Raw genomic sequence first — 21692 nt, 5'->3', positions numbered from 1 at the left:
AAGAACAAGCAGAGGACTACCATTTACTCCGGTTGCGTTTGCGGATTTCTTTTGTTGTCTATCTATGGAATCAACCTCCTCTCTTGTTGGCAGAATGCCATTTGCGCTGAAAGCAATTCAGCCAGCAAAGCATGTTATTTTAGCTCTCAAGCGGGTTGGAGGCTTCCTCAAGACCAAAGGGGGAAGGGCATTGCGTGTTGTGTATGGGATGCAGCAATAACGACAGCAAAAAGGCCTTAATAATAGCGGGTACAGCAAAAGCAAATGAGTCGATAGTTTTCCTTTTCTCTAAGCAAAAGTGCATATGACCCTTTCTGTGCTGTTTGTTTGTTTGTGTGTGTGTCCGTGTGTATGTGTGTGTGTGCGCGTGTGTATCGCAAAACACAAATGATGAATGATTTGGCATAAATGCCAACAACACACAGCAAAAGTAATGAGAACATTGTGTATTTTGTACAATAGTATGTTAAAGGAGACCTACAATATTATGCATTTTTTTTTAAACAATTTTAAACAGTTTTCTGGTTTCTTATTATTGTCTATATATCCTAAGGATCGGCCTGGCAAAAGTAGTAGGCCGTAATGTTCATCAAAAATGTGTATTTAATATTATTGTAAGCCACTGTAACATTATGCACAGTTTTAACATTTGAACACTGCACCTAAATATAAGAAAATAAAAAATCTGTAATTAATGATTCAATGAAATGTATTGCACACAAAAATACTTGAAAATAAACATATCCCAAAAGATGCAAATGTATTGTGATTTAAGGTTAAATAAAAATTAACTGTACTTAACAAATGTAATTTACTACAAAAAGTTCAAATAACTAACATTATACACAGTTTGAACATTTAATTTAGTGTTTCTTCACATATCACTAGAGGGTGAACATTTAATTTAGTGATTCTTCACATATCACAAGAGGGAGCCTTCTACCACTTATCGATACACGGATCCAAGGCACAGGTGTCAAACTCTAGGCCCGAGAGCCAGATCTGGTCCGTCACGTCTTTTGATGTGGCGTGCAAAAGTTTGCAACAGTTTTTACTGGACTTCTCTTAAAGCCCACCTGGCCATCATAAAAATTATAAAAACCATTGCAGAGGGAATTATGTAATACGATAGGGCAATTATTAGGGTTCCCATGTAGAACTTTCGGTAAGGGTCAAGATGTTAACTGCCTTGCTATCTAGCCACAACCCATTTTTGCACTTGTTTGCATCCTGTTTCATTGTAAATTACATTAAATCAGTGCCTGTTTCCACAAAAGACGAGCACCTTGTTTTGCATTTTGTTCCCTTACTGATAAAGACATAAAACTATCCTCTCTTCTGCTAGACAGCTGTACAGCAAAGGACTGGCAGCAAGACTCAGACAAAATACTTGAACTAAAGGTACTACACACACACACGCACACACGCATTTTGCACATTTGCGTTCGGCAATATCTATAATGTGCAATTTAATGGTCTAAAGCATTTAATGTGTGCTTTATGTGCGCCGGCTTGTTGTGCATCTATCAAGCCGAAGCACATCTAATTAGACAATTATCACTCGTCTTGGGCTAATTTCCTTGTGCGGATTCATCACCATCAGTGATTTTCTAATTGGGACAGAATCAAGTGTCACATCACTGTCACTTGGTAATCACACACTCTCTTGTACACACACACACACACACACACACACACACACACACACACACACACACGCACACACTACCGTGTCTGTATAGTCAAGTCCAGAAATTTTGAATGGAATCACCTACTACCATTCAAAATTGGCTTGTTATAGAACCAAAAAGTACTAGCGCATGATTTGTATAGAACAAAATCATCTGCTTCCTTTTAAATGACTAGACTTTTAATTTCTAATCTACAGAGAACACCATCAAAACTCTTAGAGCGCCATGAATACATGAATGAAAAGTCAACAGGCATTTATTTATTATGTTTGAATGCAGTGCAGGCTAAGGAATCATGAGTGTGTTAAGTCTTTTAGGATTTAGATGTAAATCACTTTGTTATCTTTATTATGTGCAGCAACACAGATGCATGACCAACCGTTGCCTGAATGCCTGGATTTCCATGGTATAGAAACCTACTCTCTCCATTAGCCCACTAGCATCCACTACATTTATACGCATCTGCAAACTACAACTATATGACATCAAAAACTCAATATTATCATTAAAACACAGAATTTTAGATTGACCACTTGTATTAGATGTCATTAGAGATGTGGGTGCACCTAATGCAAGACCAGTCAGTGTGGAGAATATTTAATAAAAACACAAACACAGCGATGTAAAAGTTTTATGTTGAGTAAACCCCTGTTCATTGTGTTACGTTCCAGATTCAAAAACTGTAGTGATATAGCAAGACCATCTAAAAAAATATATATTTTTTTTATCCTCCCCCAACCTTTAAACACATTTCAACTTATTAAAACACACTTTTTTAACACATTGTAAACGTATTTGAATACAAAAAAAATTGCAAGCATAAAATGTATAGAAAATGCGGTATACATTGTAGTGTCAGCTATGTACCTTTAACTCATTCACTGCTAGCCATATTCCCAAACCAAGTTCCCCATTTTAACTGGTCTTTCACCACCCACAGTACATTGTATTCTGTCACAATGCTGTGTAAGCACCGAACCTACCAAAAGGAAGACTTGATGTTCTTGATGTTGGTTTCATAAAATACACCGGTTTTTTGACCAAAAAGCTGCGAAAACGAGCTTTTTGTGAAAACATGTCGAACAGAACAGTGACTTTGACTAATATTTTTTGCCTTTGTTGTACCTCAAACTACAAAACAGCAAAAACAAGACTGAGAAAGGGCTGAAATGTTTTATTTTTTCATTTATTTAAAATCTGCCCTGTAGCATGGGCATAAACACAATATAGCGGAGCAACACTGTCTGCAGTACACATCTTTCTTTGCTTTTACATTGAACCAAATAAATCCAATTTGGAATTCATGATATACTGGGAGCTCTTTGGAGTCATAGAACCAGACATGTAAACATGACATTGTTGGCTTCTACATTACACACTTGTCTTGCTATTCTTGCGCTTCCATTTCACATAGACGCAATTGTCTCTGCAACTCCCTCCGCTGCCAGCTTAGCGTCAGAACAACAATGGCCCCCTTGCTGCGTTACAACGCTTTGTACAGCGGGAGAACAACATTCCCACCTTGAACTGCCTGAGCGAAGAGTGACAGCAGTGGAAGCCGTTGATGTCAGGTCTGTAATCACGGGGGATTATAGTGTGCGCGCGCGCCTATGTCACTCCTGATTATGGCACAGACACCATGAGACAATGCTCCAAGGAGGAAAACCTCTCTTTGCAGAAACTCCATAAAATGACCTCGAAATTCAAGCACATATTCTTTTTCACAGTAGGTTGCCTATATGTTTATGGGCAACTCCTTCAACGGCAAACTCGTCAGTTTTCAGACGAGTTTGCCTTTTATGATAGAACATGTGATCAGCATTAGAAATGCCATTAAAATTATTTTAAAGGTTTTCCATCCATCCATTTTCCGTACCACTTCTCCTCACTAGGGTTGTGTATTTTTAAATATTCGATGGAGTATTGTGACTATGTTAGGTACTTTTTTTTCCACTACCCACTTTCTCTCATTAAATTAGAGTGGGGGGGTCTTTTTGGGGGGGTCTTTCCAGTTGGAACTGAAATGGACGCATGGAAGACCGAATTGAAAACTTTTCAAAATGATAAATCACATTTTAATGTTATAGTTTGTGTTCTGTGGAACGTTGCTGTTTGCTGTCAGCTGCAGTGAGTGACTTAAGCCTGCCCGCCGCGCACTGAGCGACGCGGCTGAATGTGACTGAACTGTCACGCACTGTGCGGGGTTCTGCAACTAGTTTTCATGAGTAGTTAACTGTCTGCCACTAATTTTGCTCTGATTTGAAATTTGAATCACAAATGAATGGCGTTGCAACGTCACAGGTTTAATGTCCAATCTGACATGCCTCGTCGTACCACATGAGCTTTCACTACAAAATTTCCGGGTACGAAGTGTTCCCAAGCTGTACCAATACAGTACATACAATATGTATGCATTGTATTTTACAATTATACTTAATTAGAATTCTAATTTCACATGTACCTACGTCTAAAAAGCAAAGCGTGTAGAGTCTGTGTCCGAATGGGGCGACCAGTCTCTCAAATATCAACGCACTCTCTCTTTTATTTCTTGCCTGTTATTATAATATAACAACAGCGCCCAGGGTAGCCCACCTCTTCCTTGAAAATCAGGTTGTGTTGCTTGTGGGTCAATAAATAAATAATACAATATTGTACATGGACACCTGAAAACGTTGATTCCGATAAGAACACCAGGGGTTGCAGTTTTTTGTTGCAAAGAGTTGGTATGTGTGACAGGGTCAAACGCCAGGCGTAAATTGTTTGCGATTGTCTAGTCCAATCGCGTTCAGGCCTGAAACAGTAGAGGCCATGTTGCTTTTCATTTTGCTTCTCTGTGGCTTCATCTTGTCTCTGATCTTTTTCATTTTGAACTTAATTAGTTGTGATCTTCCTTCAAATATAAAAAGAAACCTCTAAATTGATTTCCACATTGCCCTCCAATTGGTTGGGGACCACCCTCGCCCGAAGTAGGCTGGGATAGGCTCCAGCTCTACTGCGACCCCAATGAGCGAAAGTGCTATAGAAATGCACGGATGAATGAATATTTCCCCATTCGTAATACTGATAATATATACAGTACTATCATGCAGGGCAAACCTCTCTAAACACTGAGCGTTCCGTTTAAAAACGGAAAACTTGACTGTAGCGATTTTCACAATGCCAAGATATTGTACTGTGTGTGTGTCTTCGCTCACTTCGAAGCAGCCCACTGTAATAGCCACAGCAGTATGTCATCATGACAGCCTCTCTGCTAATGAACTGGACCTACCGCCTCACCAGCATATTGCTAAAAGTGATAGCATCACAAACATTGTCTCGCCAGAAGAGATTACACATTTCAATCTGGGCTCTATACCCTCTGGCCCCTTTTGGCCAATATGTTACCTGCTTTTAGCTTGGCTCGATACAGAACGTCTGAACCTTCCGACTAATGTCTTAATAAAACTCGACTTTCTTTTTTTAAGTATACATGAATCTTATTTTACAATTTTGAAAACAGTTCCTGGGTGTCTTAATAGGGTTGGATGCCTTACTATATATCAGAATCATCTTTATTTTGCCAAGTATGTCCAAAAAACACACAAGGAATTTGTGTCCGGTAGTTGGAGCCGCTCTAGTACGACAACAGACAGTCAATTGACAGAGAATACTTTTGAGACATAAAGACATTGAAAAAAATAGTCACTGATCAATACAAGGTTGCTCGTAGTCTGGTAATGCCGGTACAATTTCTATTATTATTATTTTTTTTTTGACAATTGTGTAAAAAGATGCAGACTCCTCTAGCAATCAGAGCAGTTTGAATGACTAATATAGCAATAGTTCCGGTGCAATGACCATTGTGCAAAGGGCGCCAAGACTTCAAGGAATGTATGCAGTTTAAAGTGACTAGTAGTGCGATAATCTGGGACAATGTTGATAGTGCAAATGTTGCAGATACTCCTCAGTCAGTGTGCAAGTGGCATGAGTGCCCAGTATTGTCAGAAATGCAACTCAACCTCCTGTTGAGCTAACAACTCGTCCACCGTGAAAAAATAAAACACTTTTTGATATGGTCTCTCTACACCGGTGCAGATTATCACCTATAGCGGGTGGGTCTGGATTGTATCCATCGCGATGAACGGTGTTTCACTGTTGCATATTTTGAAAGCAAACTCACGTGGCAAGAGTACAAGCAGATAGTTATAATAATAATGGTGGTCATCAAAAGCTAGCGCTGTGAGTAGGGGCTTTGCAAAGCAACACAATAGCAAATGTGCTGTTTGATCCTCAGAAGTTGCTTTATCTTTTCCCCACAGTTTATGGTTTTGGATTGTTACAGTGCATGCCATCCTGCCCACCTTTAAACTGAGGTAGAGTGATAGCACAGGTGGAAGAGGATGAGTCCCCCCCCTCCCCCCACACGATTTTTACTCTTCATTAAAGCTTCAGGAGAACGTGTTGTCATTGTGTCCCACAAGATACAGCTGGCTTTGAAACAGGAACATAAAAGGGGAGCGAGAAATGGCTCATCTAAAAGCGAGAGAGGGGAGAAGCACACAACGGCAGGCTCATGAGTCGGCGGGTAGTGTTGTTTGAAGTACTTTTATGTCTACTTTTTGTTGTAGGTCGTGGCTGTGTAAAAAGAGAGATGAAACTAACAGGAAAACAAATATTTCAGTCCGGGCTAAACCCAGCCACTGATCGGCTTGAGTATTCTAAGTAAAATGTTATGAATTAAAATAATTTCATTGGAGATGAGGGATGGGCATTTGATGAACTTTCGTTGGTCACCTTTGGAGAAAATTAACTTCCAACCCATCAGTCAATTATTCAAACTCTTGGGTCTGGCCTTCCTGTGGAATGTTTGCATGTTCTCCCCGCACTTGTGTGAATTTTCTCTGGGTACTCAGACTTCCATAAAAGTATGCATGTTAGGTAGAGGTGGGAATCTTCACTGTAGTCACTATCACTATGCATCATGTCAATTTTTCAATCACTTGGTTCTATATTACGATATAGAGTAGTATTGGCCTGGCCTAGTTGTATAGTGAACATGCAGTCAAGTTTAGAAAACAAAGCATTCTCAGTGCTACAATATAGTAAATAAAAGCTGCTAGAATAAAATAAGAGCACTGGGCACCACTTAAAAATTCAAAACAATTAAATGAGATTCAAAAACCCAAAACCAACTGAACTACATAATTGAGTTTAAGAGTTCATTTTTCTCCAGTGACCACATCCCTGGCTATGATATTACATTACTACATTACATCAGGGGGTCACCATCATGGTATCCGTGGGCACCAGGTAGCCCTGTAGGAAAACAGGAGTAGCCTGTAGGCCTGTTTTAAAAATAGCTCACCAGTGATTGGCGATTTCCTAGGAAAAGTTGCATGAGTGATTATCATAAAATGTAAACACTTACTGAGATTTACAGAAAAAGTGTTGCATATTGATATTTATGTTTCCCACCTATTGATAATGAGGACTCATTAGCATTATCAGTGTCTTCACAAAGAGGACTACTTATTAAAGTTACGTATTGTAACGCGACTGATGGGTGTTTGTAGTTGCTCAGGTGTTGCCATTTAGATTGATTGCTTAAACATTAGATAGTGGTTGTTTTTGGATTTGGGTTTCACCTGTGAAAACTGCATTTGCTGTTAAGCAAACATGAAGGCCAGAGACCTGTCCATGGGAGTAAAGCAAACAATTTTGAAGCTGAGAGAAGAGGGAAAATCGATCACAGCTATTGCACAAACATTGGACATAGCCAATACAACAATTTGGAATGTCCTGAAAAACAATGAAACTACTGGTGTGTTGAGCAACAGACATCAAATAGGTCGGCTAAGGGTATCAACAGCAGTTAATGACAGAAAAATTGTGAGAGCTGTGAAGAAACATCCAAGGACAACAGTCAATGACATAACTGCCAACCTCCACAGGGCAGGGGTTAAGGTATCACAATCAACTGTTGAAAGAAGACTTCGAGAACAGAAAAATACAGGCCATACCACAAGATGCAAACTATTCATCAGCAAAAAGCATCGGAAGGCCAGATTGGATTTTGCAAAGAAGTACAGAGATGAGCCACAAAGGTTTTGGAACAAAGTTTTATGGACTGATGAGACCCAGATTAACCTCTACCAAAGTGATGGAAAGGCCAAAGTATGGAGAGAAAAAAAGGATCTGCTTATGATCCAAAACACACAAGCTCATCTGTCAAGCATGGTGGGGGTTATGTCATGGGTTGTGCTTGCATGGCAGCTTCTGGAATGGGCTCACTAGTTTTTATTGGTCATATAACTCATGATGGTTGCAGCAAAATGAATTCTGAAGTCCATCCATCCATCCATCCATCCATTTTCAGAGCCGCTTCTCCTCACTAAGGTCGCGGGCATTCCGGAGCCTATCCCAGCTATCATCTTCCTCAAGCTCGTGGACGACATTCTCAGCAAGGTGGGGATATTGTGCAAATTTGAAATCGGGCAAACTTTTGTTCTGTGTAACAGTATCAGAGCTTTTTATTTATCCATCCATCCACTAGGGGCGTGCTGGAGCCTATTTCAGCTAACATCGGGCAGGAGACGGGGTACACCCTGAACTGGTGGCCAGCCAATCGCAGGGCACATCCAAACAAACAACCCTTTGCACTCACATTCACACCTATGGGCAATTTAGAGTTGTCAATTAACCTACCATGCATGTTTTTGGGATGTGGGGGGAAACCGGAGTGCCCGGATTAAACCCACGCAGGCACGGGGAGAACATGCAAACAGCACACAGGTGGGGCCCGGGATTGAACCTCAGTCCTCAGAACTGTGAGGCAGACGCTCTAAAAATGCATCTAAACTCATCGGGAGAAACTTCATCATGCAACAAGACAATGACCCAAAACACACTGCCAACAACAAAGGACTTCAGGGGGAAAAAGTGGAGGGTCTTAGACGGCCAAGTCAATCACTGGGCCTTAACCCAATAGCGCATGCATTTTACCTCCTGAAGAGGAGACTGAAGGGAGAAACCCACATTAACAAGCAAGAACTGAAAGAGGCCGTAGTAAAGGCCTGGAAAAGCATTTCAAATGAAGACTGCAACAGTCTGAAGTCAATCGGTCGTAAGCTTGATGCAGTTATTGCAAATAAGGGTTATACCACCAAATATTAAATGTTATTCACTTTAAGTTAATTTAATAATGTCTGTTCCAATACTTTTGCTCACTTGAAAAGTGTGTGGCTTCAAACAAAAGGTGCTCTGTCCATAGTGGTGAAACACATCTAGATATAAATACCATGAAATAAAAGCTGGACGTTTGAACTTTTGGCTCATAGTCATCTTTTGATCTGAAACCCAAATGTCCTCAGTATACAGAAAAACAAAGGAATTGACCTTGCCGTTCCAATACTTTTGGACAGGACTGAATATGCAACTTTTTTTCTTTTTTTTTCTTTTTTTTGTTTTACTGTCCAGCTCGAAAATAAAATGAGTTGGCAGTAGGCTACCCATTGTTATAAAATAGAAGGTCATTGGGTATTCAGCTGCAGCAGACAGTTCAAGAAAAAAAAATCAATTCTATCCAACTTGTAGCTGGGTGAATTTAGAGGACTTGCATGGTACCTTTACCCTTTCCTTGTCCTCTGCTTTATAACATGACTGTCTTCTCACACTGCTCCAGTTGCTCTTGTCTGACTCTCAGGATGTTTGCTGTTTTCTTACTCGATGTCATATATTCTGCCTCAATCTTCAGGTAAAATATTTTAATCCAATAACGCATTTTCGCATAACACAAGTCAGTGTCACTTTTGTGTACCACTTGACAACCACTAGGTTATGACCTGTAAGTATAGTTTGTCTGCTCTTTGTTGAAGTGTGTCTTTATTTCTTCACATTCTTAGTAGAAATGTCATGCCCTTGTCAAGGCAAAATATGTTTGCGATGGAACAAGCTGGATCTGTCCCTTTGTGTTGTGGCCGACATACAGGATACAGGTTTTTCAAAAGACCTAGATGAGGGTACTGCTCAGCGTTTGGTGACAAATGTCATCACTAGTTGGATGATTAGCCGCAAGATTAGCCGTGGCGTGCCCAGTTGGAAGAAGGACCCTTGGGAGAGGTGATCTTTGTGCTGGAGATGGGTGAGGCAGTGGGAGGACTGGAACGGACCGGATTGGGTCACTTGTGTGGGACATGGGAGGCTATCTGTGTCTATCAATTGGAAGGAAACTTGACACCATTAACTCTGCTTGAAATCCCAGTAGAGGGTACTCTCACTCAGAGATATGTGACACTGTGAAGTAAAATCTGTTTGAGACAGACCAGGTAGAACCATTTTGATAAAGGGCAGGCGGCAACATTGAAAATTGGAATATAGACCAATCAGATCAAAAGTTAGAAAAGTAAACTAGTAAGGATTTTCCTGACAAGTAGCTAATGTCTGAAACCAGATGTTCTTGTACTTCTTTTAATGAAGACGTTTTCTTCTGATACAGCGGATGCTATGGCAACATCCTTGCAATTTGCAGTCAGGCATCTAAGTGGTGGAGAGTTAAACATGTTCAAATAACAACAACAAAATAAATACAAACTATCTGAGCCAATAACACATTTAAAGCAATAGGAATTCTAAATAAGAACACCCTACTCCTTTTAGTGTTGTGCCAGTTTATAGAAGGTGCTATGGTGACATGGACCATTTCAAAATGCAATTGAGTGCTTTTCAAAATCTGTCCGCTGACTAGCGCCAGGTAATTTTGGCAGTTTTGGCACCATTTTGGAACTGCAATGAATGCACACTGCTCTCTTTGCTAGATGTTACATTAAAAAGGGAGCTATCTCCTCAGCTACATCACCAGTCGAATAGATGTTGTCACAGTTGTTGCTGCAAACCTTTTACATCTTCCTTTGCAGGGCAGCACAGATTGGTTGTATTACTTGCTTTTGAACAGAAACCTTCTTTCTTGGTGCGATCTTTGCTCTGAAAGAGCCCTGAGGAAGACTTCTCCGGTTGCAGCAGCAGTTGATGAACAGAGCCCACTGGCCTTGAAAGACAAGGCAATTTGCTCAGAGTGATGGTAATAATGGGAAAGGCACAGTGATTTTGCCAAAGAGAAAGGCAAGAAAGGGCTAAACAGAGAGGCCGCGGATGGAGCCTGATCACAGCGACGAGGGCGAGTAATCACCCACGCAAGAAGGCCCAGTATTGGTTTGGTGTTCATGTTAGGGTGGCTTCACATTAACGTGGAGGTTAATGTGAAGCCAAATGGAGATTATGGCTCGGCATCCACAGGGTCAGCATGGGAGGGATAATAGGCCTGCTGGAAGAAAAAGTGCAAAGAACAATGAATAAAACAAATAGAAAATTCACACTCATTCTCTACTTTGAACCTGAGGATCAAAGTGAATGGAAATAAAAAGACGGATAACAAAAATCCTCTCAGTAAGAGAAAAATGAAAAGCCATCAGACGGATGAAGGAAGCTGATGAGTATGACGACTGCAGATAATGAAAGATGAGAGTGGAAAATGAAAGAGCGAAGGGGGAGACGGGCCACTGGAGAACAGAGGTGATTTAAAAAGAGGGAATTTGACAAAATGGTCAATTTAACCACTTTGCTCGCTCTTCTCTCCACATTGTGACACATCACCCGGGCCAGTTGAGATCAGCACATGGATGCCATCTGGCCCATGGTATCTGTTCTGGTTGTACACCAGCCTCCAGTATAGAAACGGCACTTGATGTCTGATCACCCCCCTATTGCTCTGACAAACGGCATCCCTCTGGGTCAGGCAGCTGGAGAGGCAACAGTAATTACCATGACAGATGGATGACAGAAGACAGATGCTTCATAAATGTCCTCCTTTGGATTTGAGACATTGCATACTGATCTCACAACGACCTAATCAATTTCTGTGAAACTTCTAAATTGGAATATCTTCTTTTACCTGTCCTTTTTGGCTGCTCAGTCATGCAGTACTGTATGCTGGATCTGTATGCCTTTTCATGCAAGAACGTTTTTTTGTTCAACAGAAGAGTTTGATATACTCCCGCTGTTGTTATTTGTTGTGAGATATTTATTTAGATCGTGTTCATTGGAAATGTAGTCGGAAAGAACTAAGTGTAAAAGGGGACAGACAGAGAAAAGAGAGAACAGAGCTGAAGAACAACAAAAATAACAGCATAACAACAGCATGTTGTCGCTGTGCGAAACCCAATATGTCCAAATATTGTCAATTCATATATTTAAAAAAAAATCAATACTATTGGTCTGTCCCCACATCGTCTGTTATTTTTACGCATGATTAATCAGTATAAAGTGTCTAATATAGCTTATAAAGAAATCTTTTAACTCTTGAGAATTGTTGTAAAACTCACTCTGCAAGGGCCATATGGCATTATGTCACCTCAAGATTGAACATTTGGACATTTTGAAACAGAGTAAGCCCGTTTTGATAAAAAGAGATAGCTGTAATGCTTCGACGCAGAAGAAAGTGTGTCAGCCATGGAGGTAAATGCTTAGATTCATTTCCGCATATTAAACTGCTTCGTCAGCTTATCGTGTTAATTGTTGCATTTCCTGAAGAGGAGCGATTTTGCGGATGCAAGGAATCTGCCCGACAGCGACAATATGCAGCATACGGCACAGTAAAAAAGCCTTGTGGCCACAAAAGGCAAGCCAAACACATCACATAGCCTAGAGACACTGATCGTAAGCAAAGTATGGGAAGAAAGATATTCAGTGCCTGTCATTAAAATGGAACAGCAAGGCTTCGTCTGCTTTTTGGTCTTAGTCTTTTTCTCTTTTTCTTTTGGTTAAACCTTTTTTTTTTTTTTTTTTTTTTTTTTAAGTATACCTGTAAAGGTTGAATCAATGACTTGGATGACGGAGAATCTACACAAACACCCTGGGAGTAAAATTACACCTGTATGGTGATGCAGATGAGGAAAGACGTATGCTAATGGCCTTTTTTCACACTGGAGATAACACCTTGTCAGGCTGCATGAGTCTCATGTGCTCTATACAGTATATCGTGAATTGAGAGAATATACTGTCGTAACAATGTGCTAATGCCATGACATATGAACTAAAGATGCATAATAATATCTGATCATCCTGGGTGGGGGGGAATCCTAGTGTTAGCGGGGCACTGCTCCCCTCTAGAATCACCACTGCTTGAGCAGCAGCAAACTGCAAATGTACCGTTTTTAAACTTGCATGTTCAGTGAGGAAGCTCAATACAAGAGTGGTATGCTCAGTTTAATTACACGCTGCATTTTTGGGGAATTCACTCCTCATTTCACTCTGACTGGAAGTACGTGCAGAATGAAGCTTACTGCCTAATGTGCGTCTAGGAAAACTGAAGCTCACCTAAGATAATAAAGTCGATCTAACAAAAGATGATAAAGATCAAATACATTCTTCATCTTGTCTTTTTAGTATTGTGTGCCGCTTGGCTTTTATGGTTGACGTTAGCCTTTGAGTATCAAAATGGTTTATATGTGTGCATGTATTTATTTACATTTGTTCAAAATTAATTTCTGAGGTTGAACACAATCAAAATCAGTAGGATGCATATAACCTGACTCTTCAGAGCCATCAAGTCCCACGTTTCATTTCCACATGCGGGGGTTTATGTTTCAGCCTCCACATTTTAGCTGTGCATGCGCAATTGAGAGGCCGCATGCTGACATTTCTAATTACCATCAAGGCAGGCAGGATGATTATTACGAGGACGAGAGAAACACTTGATACATGACACTGCTTATGAGTGTGTGTGCGCATCTGAAGCAGCAGCACTCTGCTTTTTGTGTCAGCTGCATATGTTCATCAAAGTGCATCTGTCCTGGAGAATAAATGAAGCCTAGAGGATGTAGAAATCTGTTGAGGGAATGAGGGAATCCAACCTTAATTGAGCCTCTTTGGGAGAAAAAAAATAAAAAAGAATCCTACGTGCACATGGAAACTGCTTCTGGGCATCAGGCTTTGCACTATGACCCTTGGACTCAATACAACCTTGTGATATTGAGCGTACATCCCTGGAAGTGTAAGAATTTGTGTAAAATGTATTGTTCTACATATAGAAAAAATAGGCATGTACTGTGCCTCAAGGCAAAACACTCTGTGACACGTTTGTCTCTTTTGTTGTTATGGTTCTAAAACTGATGAATGGCGCTTTTTTTTTTCCCCATAAGTGCTACACTAGATAACATTTCTTACGTTATAAATCGTGTTATACTTTATCATTTTGGTAGAGGGTCTCAATTGTAATTTATGTCCACTAAAATACCGTCAATACAATTCGTCTGTACCTTTTCATGGCAGTTCATTAGATTTTGGAAACATCCTTCTTCTAATCAGTATTCAAATTTTATTGATTAATGCACCAATCAAAATAGTAATAACTTGAAACATTTTATTTGGGGTTAAACAACGATTGTTTTGGTAGGGTGAAACGGTGGACAACTGGTTAGCACATCCGCCTCACAGTTTAGAGGTCGTGGGTTGAAATCCGGGCCTTCCTGTGTGGAGTTTGCATGTTCTCCCTGTGCTTGCATTGGTTTGCCCCAGGTTCCTCATTCCAACGACATGCATTGTAGGTTAATTGAAGAATCTAAATTGCCTGTAGGTGTGAATGGTTGTTTGTCTATACTTGCCCTACGATTGCCTGGCGACAATTTCGGGGTGTACCCTGCCTCTTGCCCAAAGTCAGCTGGGATAGTTTCCAGCACACCCATGACCCTCGTGAGGATAAGCGATATGGAAAATGGATGGATAGATGGTTTCAATGATTCACTCAAACTATGGTGTCGCCCCAAACAAATATAAAAACACACTTAGTGCAGGCTTAAACATTCACCTACTTTGGGTATCATACTTAATAACTTAATAGAGTTCCTGGTACATTTCCAAATTGGTTTATAGAGGCCACATTTATCTATGTATTTATTTATTTATTTATGTATTTATTTTAGACAAAATTCTTAAATTCTTAAGTTTAATTTCCCAAACTATACAGCGGAAATAGAAAGTGTACACAACCCTGGTTCAAGTACTAGGTTTTGGTGTGTAGTGTAGGTGTGTAGACTTTTTATCTGTCAAACAATCAGCTCCTTCCAGTCACTCGTGTCTTGTCCAGGTGTGCCTCATTGTTTTGTCATTTTGTTTGAATTGAGTTCCTTTAGGTTTGTTGAGTCCATGTTGGATCGTTGTTGTTTCTGTAAGTCATGTTTGTCATGTTCCCTGTGGTGGTGAGTGTTTTGTTTTCTTGTGTTTATTTGTTGCCTTGTATCTGGATTTTTGGGATGTAGTTATTTCGATTTTCCTCATTCCTTGTTTTTTTTCCCCTGTTGTTTTTGAAAATAAATCCTTTTGTTGAGATTCATCCTCCCTTGCCTTCCTGCTTCCCTGCGCTGGGGTACTCATCTTTTTTCATCGTCACCACAAAATCGTGACAAAGTCAAAGCAACAAAATCAACCAAACGACGACTGATATCTTGAAAAACCGGGTCACTTGTATCTCAAAGGTTTTCTTCTGCCAAGTGGCAGCATGGTGCATCTCACAGGTCTGTCTTGCTACTATGAAAGACATCTGATTTGGGGGAGGAAACTCGATTGATTGTGATTGTCGGTGTTGTGTGCTGTGCAAGTTATTGCGAGTACAGCAAAACAATAAGAGCAGCAAATACACATGATTTTCTTTTTTTGTCGTTATGTGTCTCTCACATTAAAAAATTAGGATGTGAAAAATGTATGTGTGGATCACACTTCAGCTGAAAAGGATAACCAACTCCATATTCCATTTTCAATTCCTCTAGGTGTAATGGCCACAACAATCCTATACTTATGGCGATAAAGAGAATATTGGAACTGGCTGATAGTAATAACAGAAGAAACAGCCATATTAAATCTTATCTTGTTTTAACACCGCACATTGTTTTGTCTGCACCGACTCCACTCGTTTTCATCTGCTCTGGAAGGATCCACAACACTTTCCACCATGTGTATCTTTTATTCCACTGTGTTGCCCTCCGCTCCTCTCTAACTTCCTCACTCTGCGGAGAGAGGATTACAGCAGCATCAGTCAAAACCACGTCTCTCCTGAAATCCTTCTATCGGCTCTCTCCCTGAGCAACACTTCAGTATTCTTCCCGTGTGGAGAGATCAAATGTCCGCTATTGCACAGAGAAATACGTTCGGCGGTTCTTAGCGGCTGCTTTAATCCTTTGGAAAAGTTTATTCTTTCCCCCCTCCTGTCGAAGCCAATTATTCCACATCTGATCAAAGGTATTTATTTCATATTTACTGAAGATGGCACTGGGATTCCCTTTGCGCACGCCCAGACACACACACACATGCGCGCGCACACACACACACACACACACACACATATGCACAAACACGAATGTAAAGTTATTGAAGCCATAGTTAGTGCAAGGGAAGTATAACAGGAATAATCCGTCTTTCAAGACTGGTTTAACTCGGAACCGATTCACAATGATTGTAATAATTTTTTGTAAAGGAGAACCCCTGGTTTTATTTACCTTGAAATGTGGTCTTATTCATATTCCACTTCACTATTTCTCTCTTTCATTCTTTTTCGCCATTCCGATTTCCCCTCATTTCTCCACAGGTGTGAGTGGACTGGAGAGGTTTGTTCCCAGCATGCCACTTGCCCTGAAGCACCACAAGGCCACTGTGCCAACACAGGGCTGGATCCTGGCGTTTGCTCTTTTTCTGGCTCTACAGGTAACATGACTTCTCTCGAAGATCACTGTATACTGTATTCTCATATATAATATAAACACACACAAACATATACAGGGATCTCGTTTGATGTGCTATGGCTTTTTACTCTGGTGTGGTGCTGGAAATCCTGCTGGAAAATCCTGCTGGAAATCCGGCGTAGGATATTTTTTTATTTTTTGGACGAGACAGGACTCTAGAGGGTGACTAATTTGGTCGCATATGCACCCTAATTTCTGAATAGTGCGGCAAAAAAAAAACTGCGTACAGGTGGCCAGTCATTTGAGGAAGAAAAAAAGATTTAGACGACTTGAAAGCAGACACACGATGGGTTTCATCATCGTGGTCTCTAAACCAATCAGAGATAGTGAAGAGCGGGGACCATCTGTCTGATTGGCTATGTGCGTGTGCATGGGTGTGTGCGTGCGTGTGCGCACGTACACGAAGCTAAGTTTTCTGACGGCGAGCCAGTAGCTGCAGTTACAGAAAATTGAGCTGCATAAATCAAATTCGTTCCAAAGCCTAACACCACCGCGACGATGTGGGAACACCCAGAGGAACGTGGCCATCCCGCTAACGCCAATGAGCTGGTATGTCGAATTTATATAAAGTTGCAACAAAGACAACACAACTTAAAACCTCTCGGTGACTAAACCCATTTGAAACACAACCATCCCACCCAATTTCTTCAGCTGGAACAAAAAACACCGTTAGACAGTTCTCCTTTCCCATCAACTTGCAATTATGGAAGCCTTTGCGCAACATTGCAAATACAAACGTGACAGCGTATATGGTACACGCATGCTTAGATTTTATACAGTGTAACGTTATTATTGTAAGAGATGTAGCCACTGAAACATGTTGAGAAAGCAGCGTTCAAAGAGGCTGCAGACTTTTCAAAAGTAGCACAAATGTTGAATCAAAACAGGTTGCTTTGATCTACATTTGATGTTATTAATGTTGCTACTTGGCACTTTTTCTTCACCAACTGGAAACTTGATTTTGCAGTATATTACCTGTTAAGACATTAATTAATGACTGTTTATACCTCAGTGCCAAATTTTATTGAGGTGCAATTTTTGTGAACAGAACCTGAGTCTGTTTTATTTTTTATCTCGGACATTTTATTTATTGTACAACATTACAATGTCAATGTTCATTATTCTTAGAATTAGAATTAAAGGTGAATTGTTCTTAAAAAGGATGTACTTGAATTATTATGCTCTACTATCATTATATCAGTGGCATAAAAAAACATATTTTATATATATATATATATATATATATATATATATATATATATATATATATATATTATTTAATCGATTTTGGAATATGACAGTAGGATAACAAAATGTGGAAAAGGTAAAGGGGAATTAATTCTTTTGCAAGCTACCGTACAGGGTGTCCCAAAAGTCACTATACACTTTTTTTCCATTTCATTTCAGGTATAATTCAGCTTTGCAGTTTTTGTATGCATATGACATGGGGTACCAATTGAAATTGAAGCAGAAAGTTTTTCTCTTCCCTACTGCAGGCCATCAACAGTTTAAGTTTTACGGCCAATGCGCAGTACAGTTCAGGATTTTGAGCATCAATTTTCCGCTTGAAGTCTTCGACCAACCTGAACTCGGTATGGTAAAGTTTTATCACTCTCCGACCCCTCTTGTAAATCGAGTTTTTATGGATGCTGAGTTCCAGTTGCAGCCCTCAGAGTAGATTTTCCATGACTTTGACCGCCTGCTCTAGGAGTTTGTTGTGTTCATCAGTGGTTGTAGTAGTAATTGTAGTGTGTGGGTGGTAACCCTTCTGCTACATAATTTGTCAAGAACAGATCCTGTTTCGAGATACTTGCTATGAAAAGCATAAATTGTACTGCTCATTGGAGCAGCTTCTCAAACTGGAGTTGAAAGAGAGTTGATGTCAGAAAAACTTCTTGCCAATTTTGCAGCACTACTCCAATGTCAGTTGGCGAGCCATGGCCAAGGAAATGATACGCTTACAAAAACTCTAAAGCTTGAGCTGTCAAATGCTGATGGCCTCACATCTGTTCAAATACACCTGAAATCAAATTTTAAAAAGGAAGTGTATAGTGACTTTTGGGACACCCTGTATGTATCAGAATTCCCAGCCACAGTGTAATGTGCTCAGTGTGTCATGGGAAAAGATCAAATTTATTTTCTTTGGTCTAAAATATTCTTTATTTTCCACAAGTAACATATCTATCTATGCCAGAAATGTATAGTGAGGTGCAGAAAAATGAAATCCCTCCACTCGGTTGCCAGGATGCCGTCTGCCTTTTGCCCAGCTACTGTACCTTGAAGACGATTAGCAGTATAAAGAATGTATAATGTATAAAGGCAATCAAAAATTGAATGGAAAATTATCAGTTAACCACAGCATTATGGTCTTCCTTTGTAGGGTGCTACTTATGCTGCTCCCTCCGGAGACAACCAGCTGGTCCGGACGACCCGAGTGAGGAGACAGATCCCAGATGGAGAAACCTCCTCAGCTTCCTCACCCAACCAGACAATGCAGGAGCAACCTCTGGTCTTCAACCATGTCTACAACATTAATGTACCCGTGGAATCGCTCTGCTCGGTCGACCTTGACACCGCTGCACCACCCGCCCCAGAGGATGGTGAGGCTTTCTCATTGATTTTTTTTTGTGTGTGTGTGTGGGCGGGGGGGGGGGGGGGGTTGATCGGCGTTTGTTCACACAAAATGTGAGCGGTATTTCAAGTTCAAGGCCTGTTCTTGAACTGTACTTCACCAACACCGCAACAGGTTATTTGTCTGCCAAGTAAAAGGGCCAAAGTTAAATTTACAAGAATGTCTAATTCACGGTTTAATTTGTGGCTTAAGTGCACTTCAACAAGATGCGTTATGCCTCCTCCTTCCATTTGGAGCACCAAATGTGTCGTTAATGGAGATTCATTACAGCAATGGGTAAAATTTTAAATGTGTCGATCAGGGTTTCTCAGACCTTGGCTCTAGGGATCCCTTTCAGGGGAGACATTTTTCCGATGATGCCAATTAAACACAGCTTACCCTTAACCTAAATGCTGTATGTATTAAAAAGTTGAATATTTCGAGAAAAGTTGTCAAAGGTTAACAAATTCATATTTTCTAGAGACAAAAGAAGAATTAAGAATTAAGTTATTTTTTTTCAAGAAAAAAAGTTGTCGTCTTTGCAAGAACAAATATGTATTTTTTGTGTTAAAAAGTCGTAATCATCCAAGAATAGTGTTATTTTTGCAAGATAAAGTCATATGATATTAAAATCAAAGTTTAACGGGAGAAGAAAGTTGTATTTTAACAAGTGAATTTAAGAAAAGCAACTTTATTATTGTAATATTCGACGTTTACCCTCTCAAAAATAGGGCTAAATCTTTAGCGTAATTGAATAGTTGGCCAAGTCATATTTGAACATTTTCAGAAAGTAGAAAAAAAAAACCACAATTTATAGCAAGGACATTTGTATTTTTTATTACTTTTGTTACAGTAAGTTAAAAGGACTTTGGCAATTATGCTATTAGGCTAACGAATGTCTCCCTCCAAAAAAAATTTGCGGACCCCACAAACTAAGTCTCGTGGACCCGAGTTTGTGGACCACTGGCATAAGTCAGAATGTCAAAAAAGTCTTTCACCTTCCAAGGCCCCCGTGCTGAGCTTGGGTCCCGATCCTCTGTAAAGCGACCACTGGACCCAATTGGACCGACAGAGTACACTGAACAGACGCTAGATGCAGACAGCCAGGTAGGATTTTGTACCTTATTGTCTACAAATGATAGCACCCCCCCACTCCTCCCCCCAAAAAAAGATTTAAAAAAAAAACTTGTCCTTTTTTTCAGGTTACGTTCACTCACCGTATCAGCATCCCCAAAGCGGCGTGTGGTTGTCCGGCGACTGTCACAATCCAGCAGCTGGCCACCAGGGTGGAGATGCTGGAGAGAGAGCTTTCAATGCTCCGAGCTCAGTGTGGATCAGGTTGCTGTAGGGAGAACCCGGCCATGGGTGAGTGAGGCTGTAGAAACGTGTTATCCTCCATTGACGTCGTCTGCCATGTGCGTTGATGCAGTGTGGTTTTCGCGGCTTCTTGTGATACTGCTGTGATTCCTGGACTTCAAGTTTAACCTCAAATACGATTACAAGCTGTGTATTTAACCAAAGCACATAAATTATGAAAGTCTGCTAGCTTAATGCTAATACACAATGCAAAACACCATCGACGGGCTAATGAAACTCGAATCAATGTCGCTGTAGTTATAACCTTTTATGTGATGGACATTTGAACAAAAAAGTTGCTATATCACATGAAGACAAACAATATAACAATACTCCCTGGCAACAATTACTAATATTACTGGCTACTTAATACTACTGGCTTACTCTGTCACTTAGCTCTGAAAGCCTTCTTTGTCATGTGTCTGTTCAGGCTGCACGATATTTTGTTTGAGCGTCATCATCGTGATGTACGTGTGCACAATAGTCACATCCCAGGGTCCGCTGTGATGTTGGTGCACTGTAATATACAGTGAATCAACTGTAATATTAAAAGGGACCAGCAGAGGGACTTGTTTGGTACATGCTAATGAGATATATCGCTCTTCAGAATGAAACTACGTTTTAATGTCATTTCACCATAGTTCCTGTCATCCTGTGTTGTGTGTTTTTGTTTGCACATTAAGGACTACAGTCCTGTTTTTGTTTGAATTCCTCATAAAAAAAAGAAAAAGACAAAATCAAGCAAGCAACACGTTTTTGAGATTGTCGGGTGAAAGCTGCAGCTGGCTACTAGTGTGGACTGAATGGGTGGCAACAATGGGGAAATGAAATGCGGGCTTTGAGGGTCAGCAACATACGTTATTTGAAAAAAAAGAACAATGAAATGGTTCATTTTGGGACCGCTGAACTTAGTTTAAAATGTTTCATTATGAACTGAACTAGTTCGTTTTTGGAATTGTGAACTGAACTTTGAGCTAGTGGAGAAAAATAACTTTCCCAACACTGATCCTGAATTATTTCACATCGCAGTATATATTGGAGGTTTTAAAAAAGTTTTTTTCGAGTATCGTGCAGGCTTAATGTCTGTATTATACTGCTCCCAGGTAGACAAGGCGCACACACCAAAAGGAGCACAATCTCAATGGGCATTGCAGCCCAAAATCATGATGCACTCAGTGTTTAATTCTTAAAATTCTTTTAATTGTTATTACTGTATGTTCTTATGAAGGACAATTTTTCTCATTAAAACACATTACAAATTATTATTAT

General features: G+C 40.2%; 1 protein-coding gene across 8 annotated transcripts in view; it reads left to right on the top strand.

Annotated features, from left to right (window-relative positions):
* The window catches only part of tnr (tenascin R (restrictin, janusin)), a 174230-nt gene that overhangs the window by 75671 nt on the left and 76867 nt on the right, over window positions 1–21692 (top strand). For 5 of the 8 annotated variants that reach the window (XM_061694705.1, XM_061694709.1, XM_061694711.1 and 2 more), the window contains 5 exons: window positions 1346–1401; window positions 16303–16418; window positions 18837–19056; window positions 20074–20174; window positions 20270–20432. In XM_061694705.1, coding sequence (XP_061550689.1) covers window positions 16335–16418; window positions 18837–19056; window positions 20074–20174; window positions 20270–20432 — 568 coding nt within the window. In that variant the 5' untranslated portion in view covers window positions 1346–1401; window positions 16303–16334. The remainder of the gene's footprint in view (window positions 1–1345; window positions 1402–16302; window positions 16419–18836; window positions 19057–20073; window positions 20175–20269; window positions 20433–21692) is intronic. The other 3 variants (XM_061694707.1, XM_061694704.1, XM_061694706.1) reach the window with 2 other exon arrangements.

Source organism: Phycodurus eques, chromosome 13 (genome assembly GCF_024500275.1).
Source record: "Phycodurus eques isolate BA_2022a chromosome 13, UOR_Pequ_1.1, whole genome shotgun sequence".
NCBI classification, from domain to species: domain Eukaryota; kingdom Metazoa; phylum Chordata; class Actinopteri; order Syngnathiformes; family Syngnathidae; genus Phycodurus; species Phycodurus eques.
This window is presented reverse-complemented; position numbering and strand designations above follow the sequence as displayed.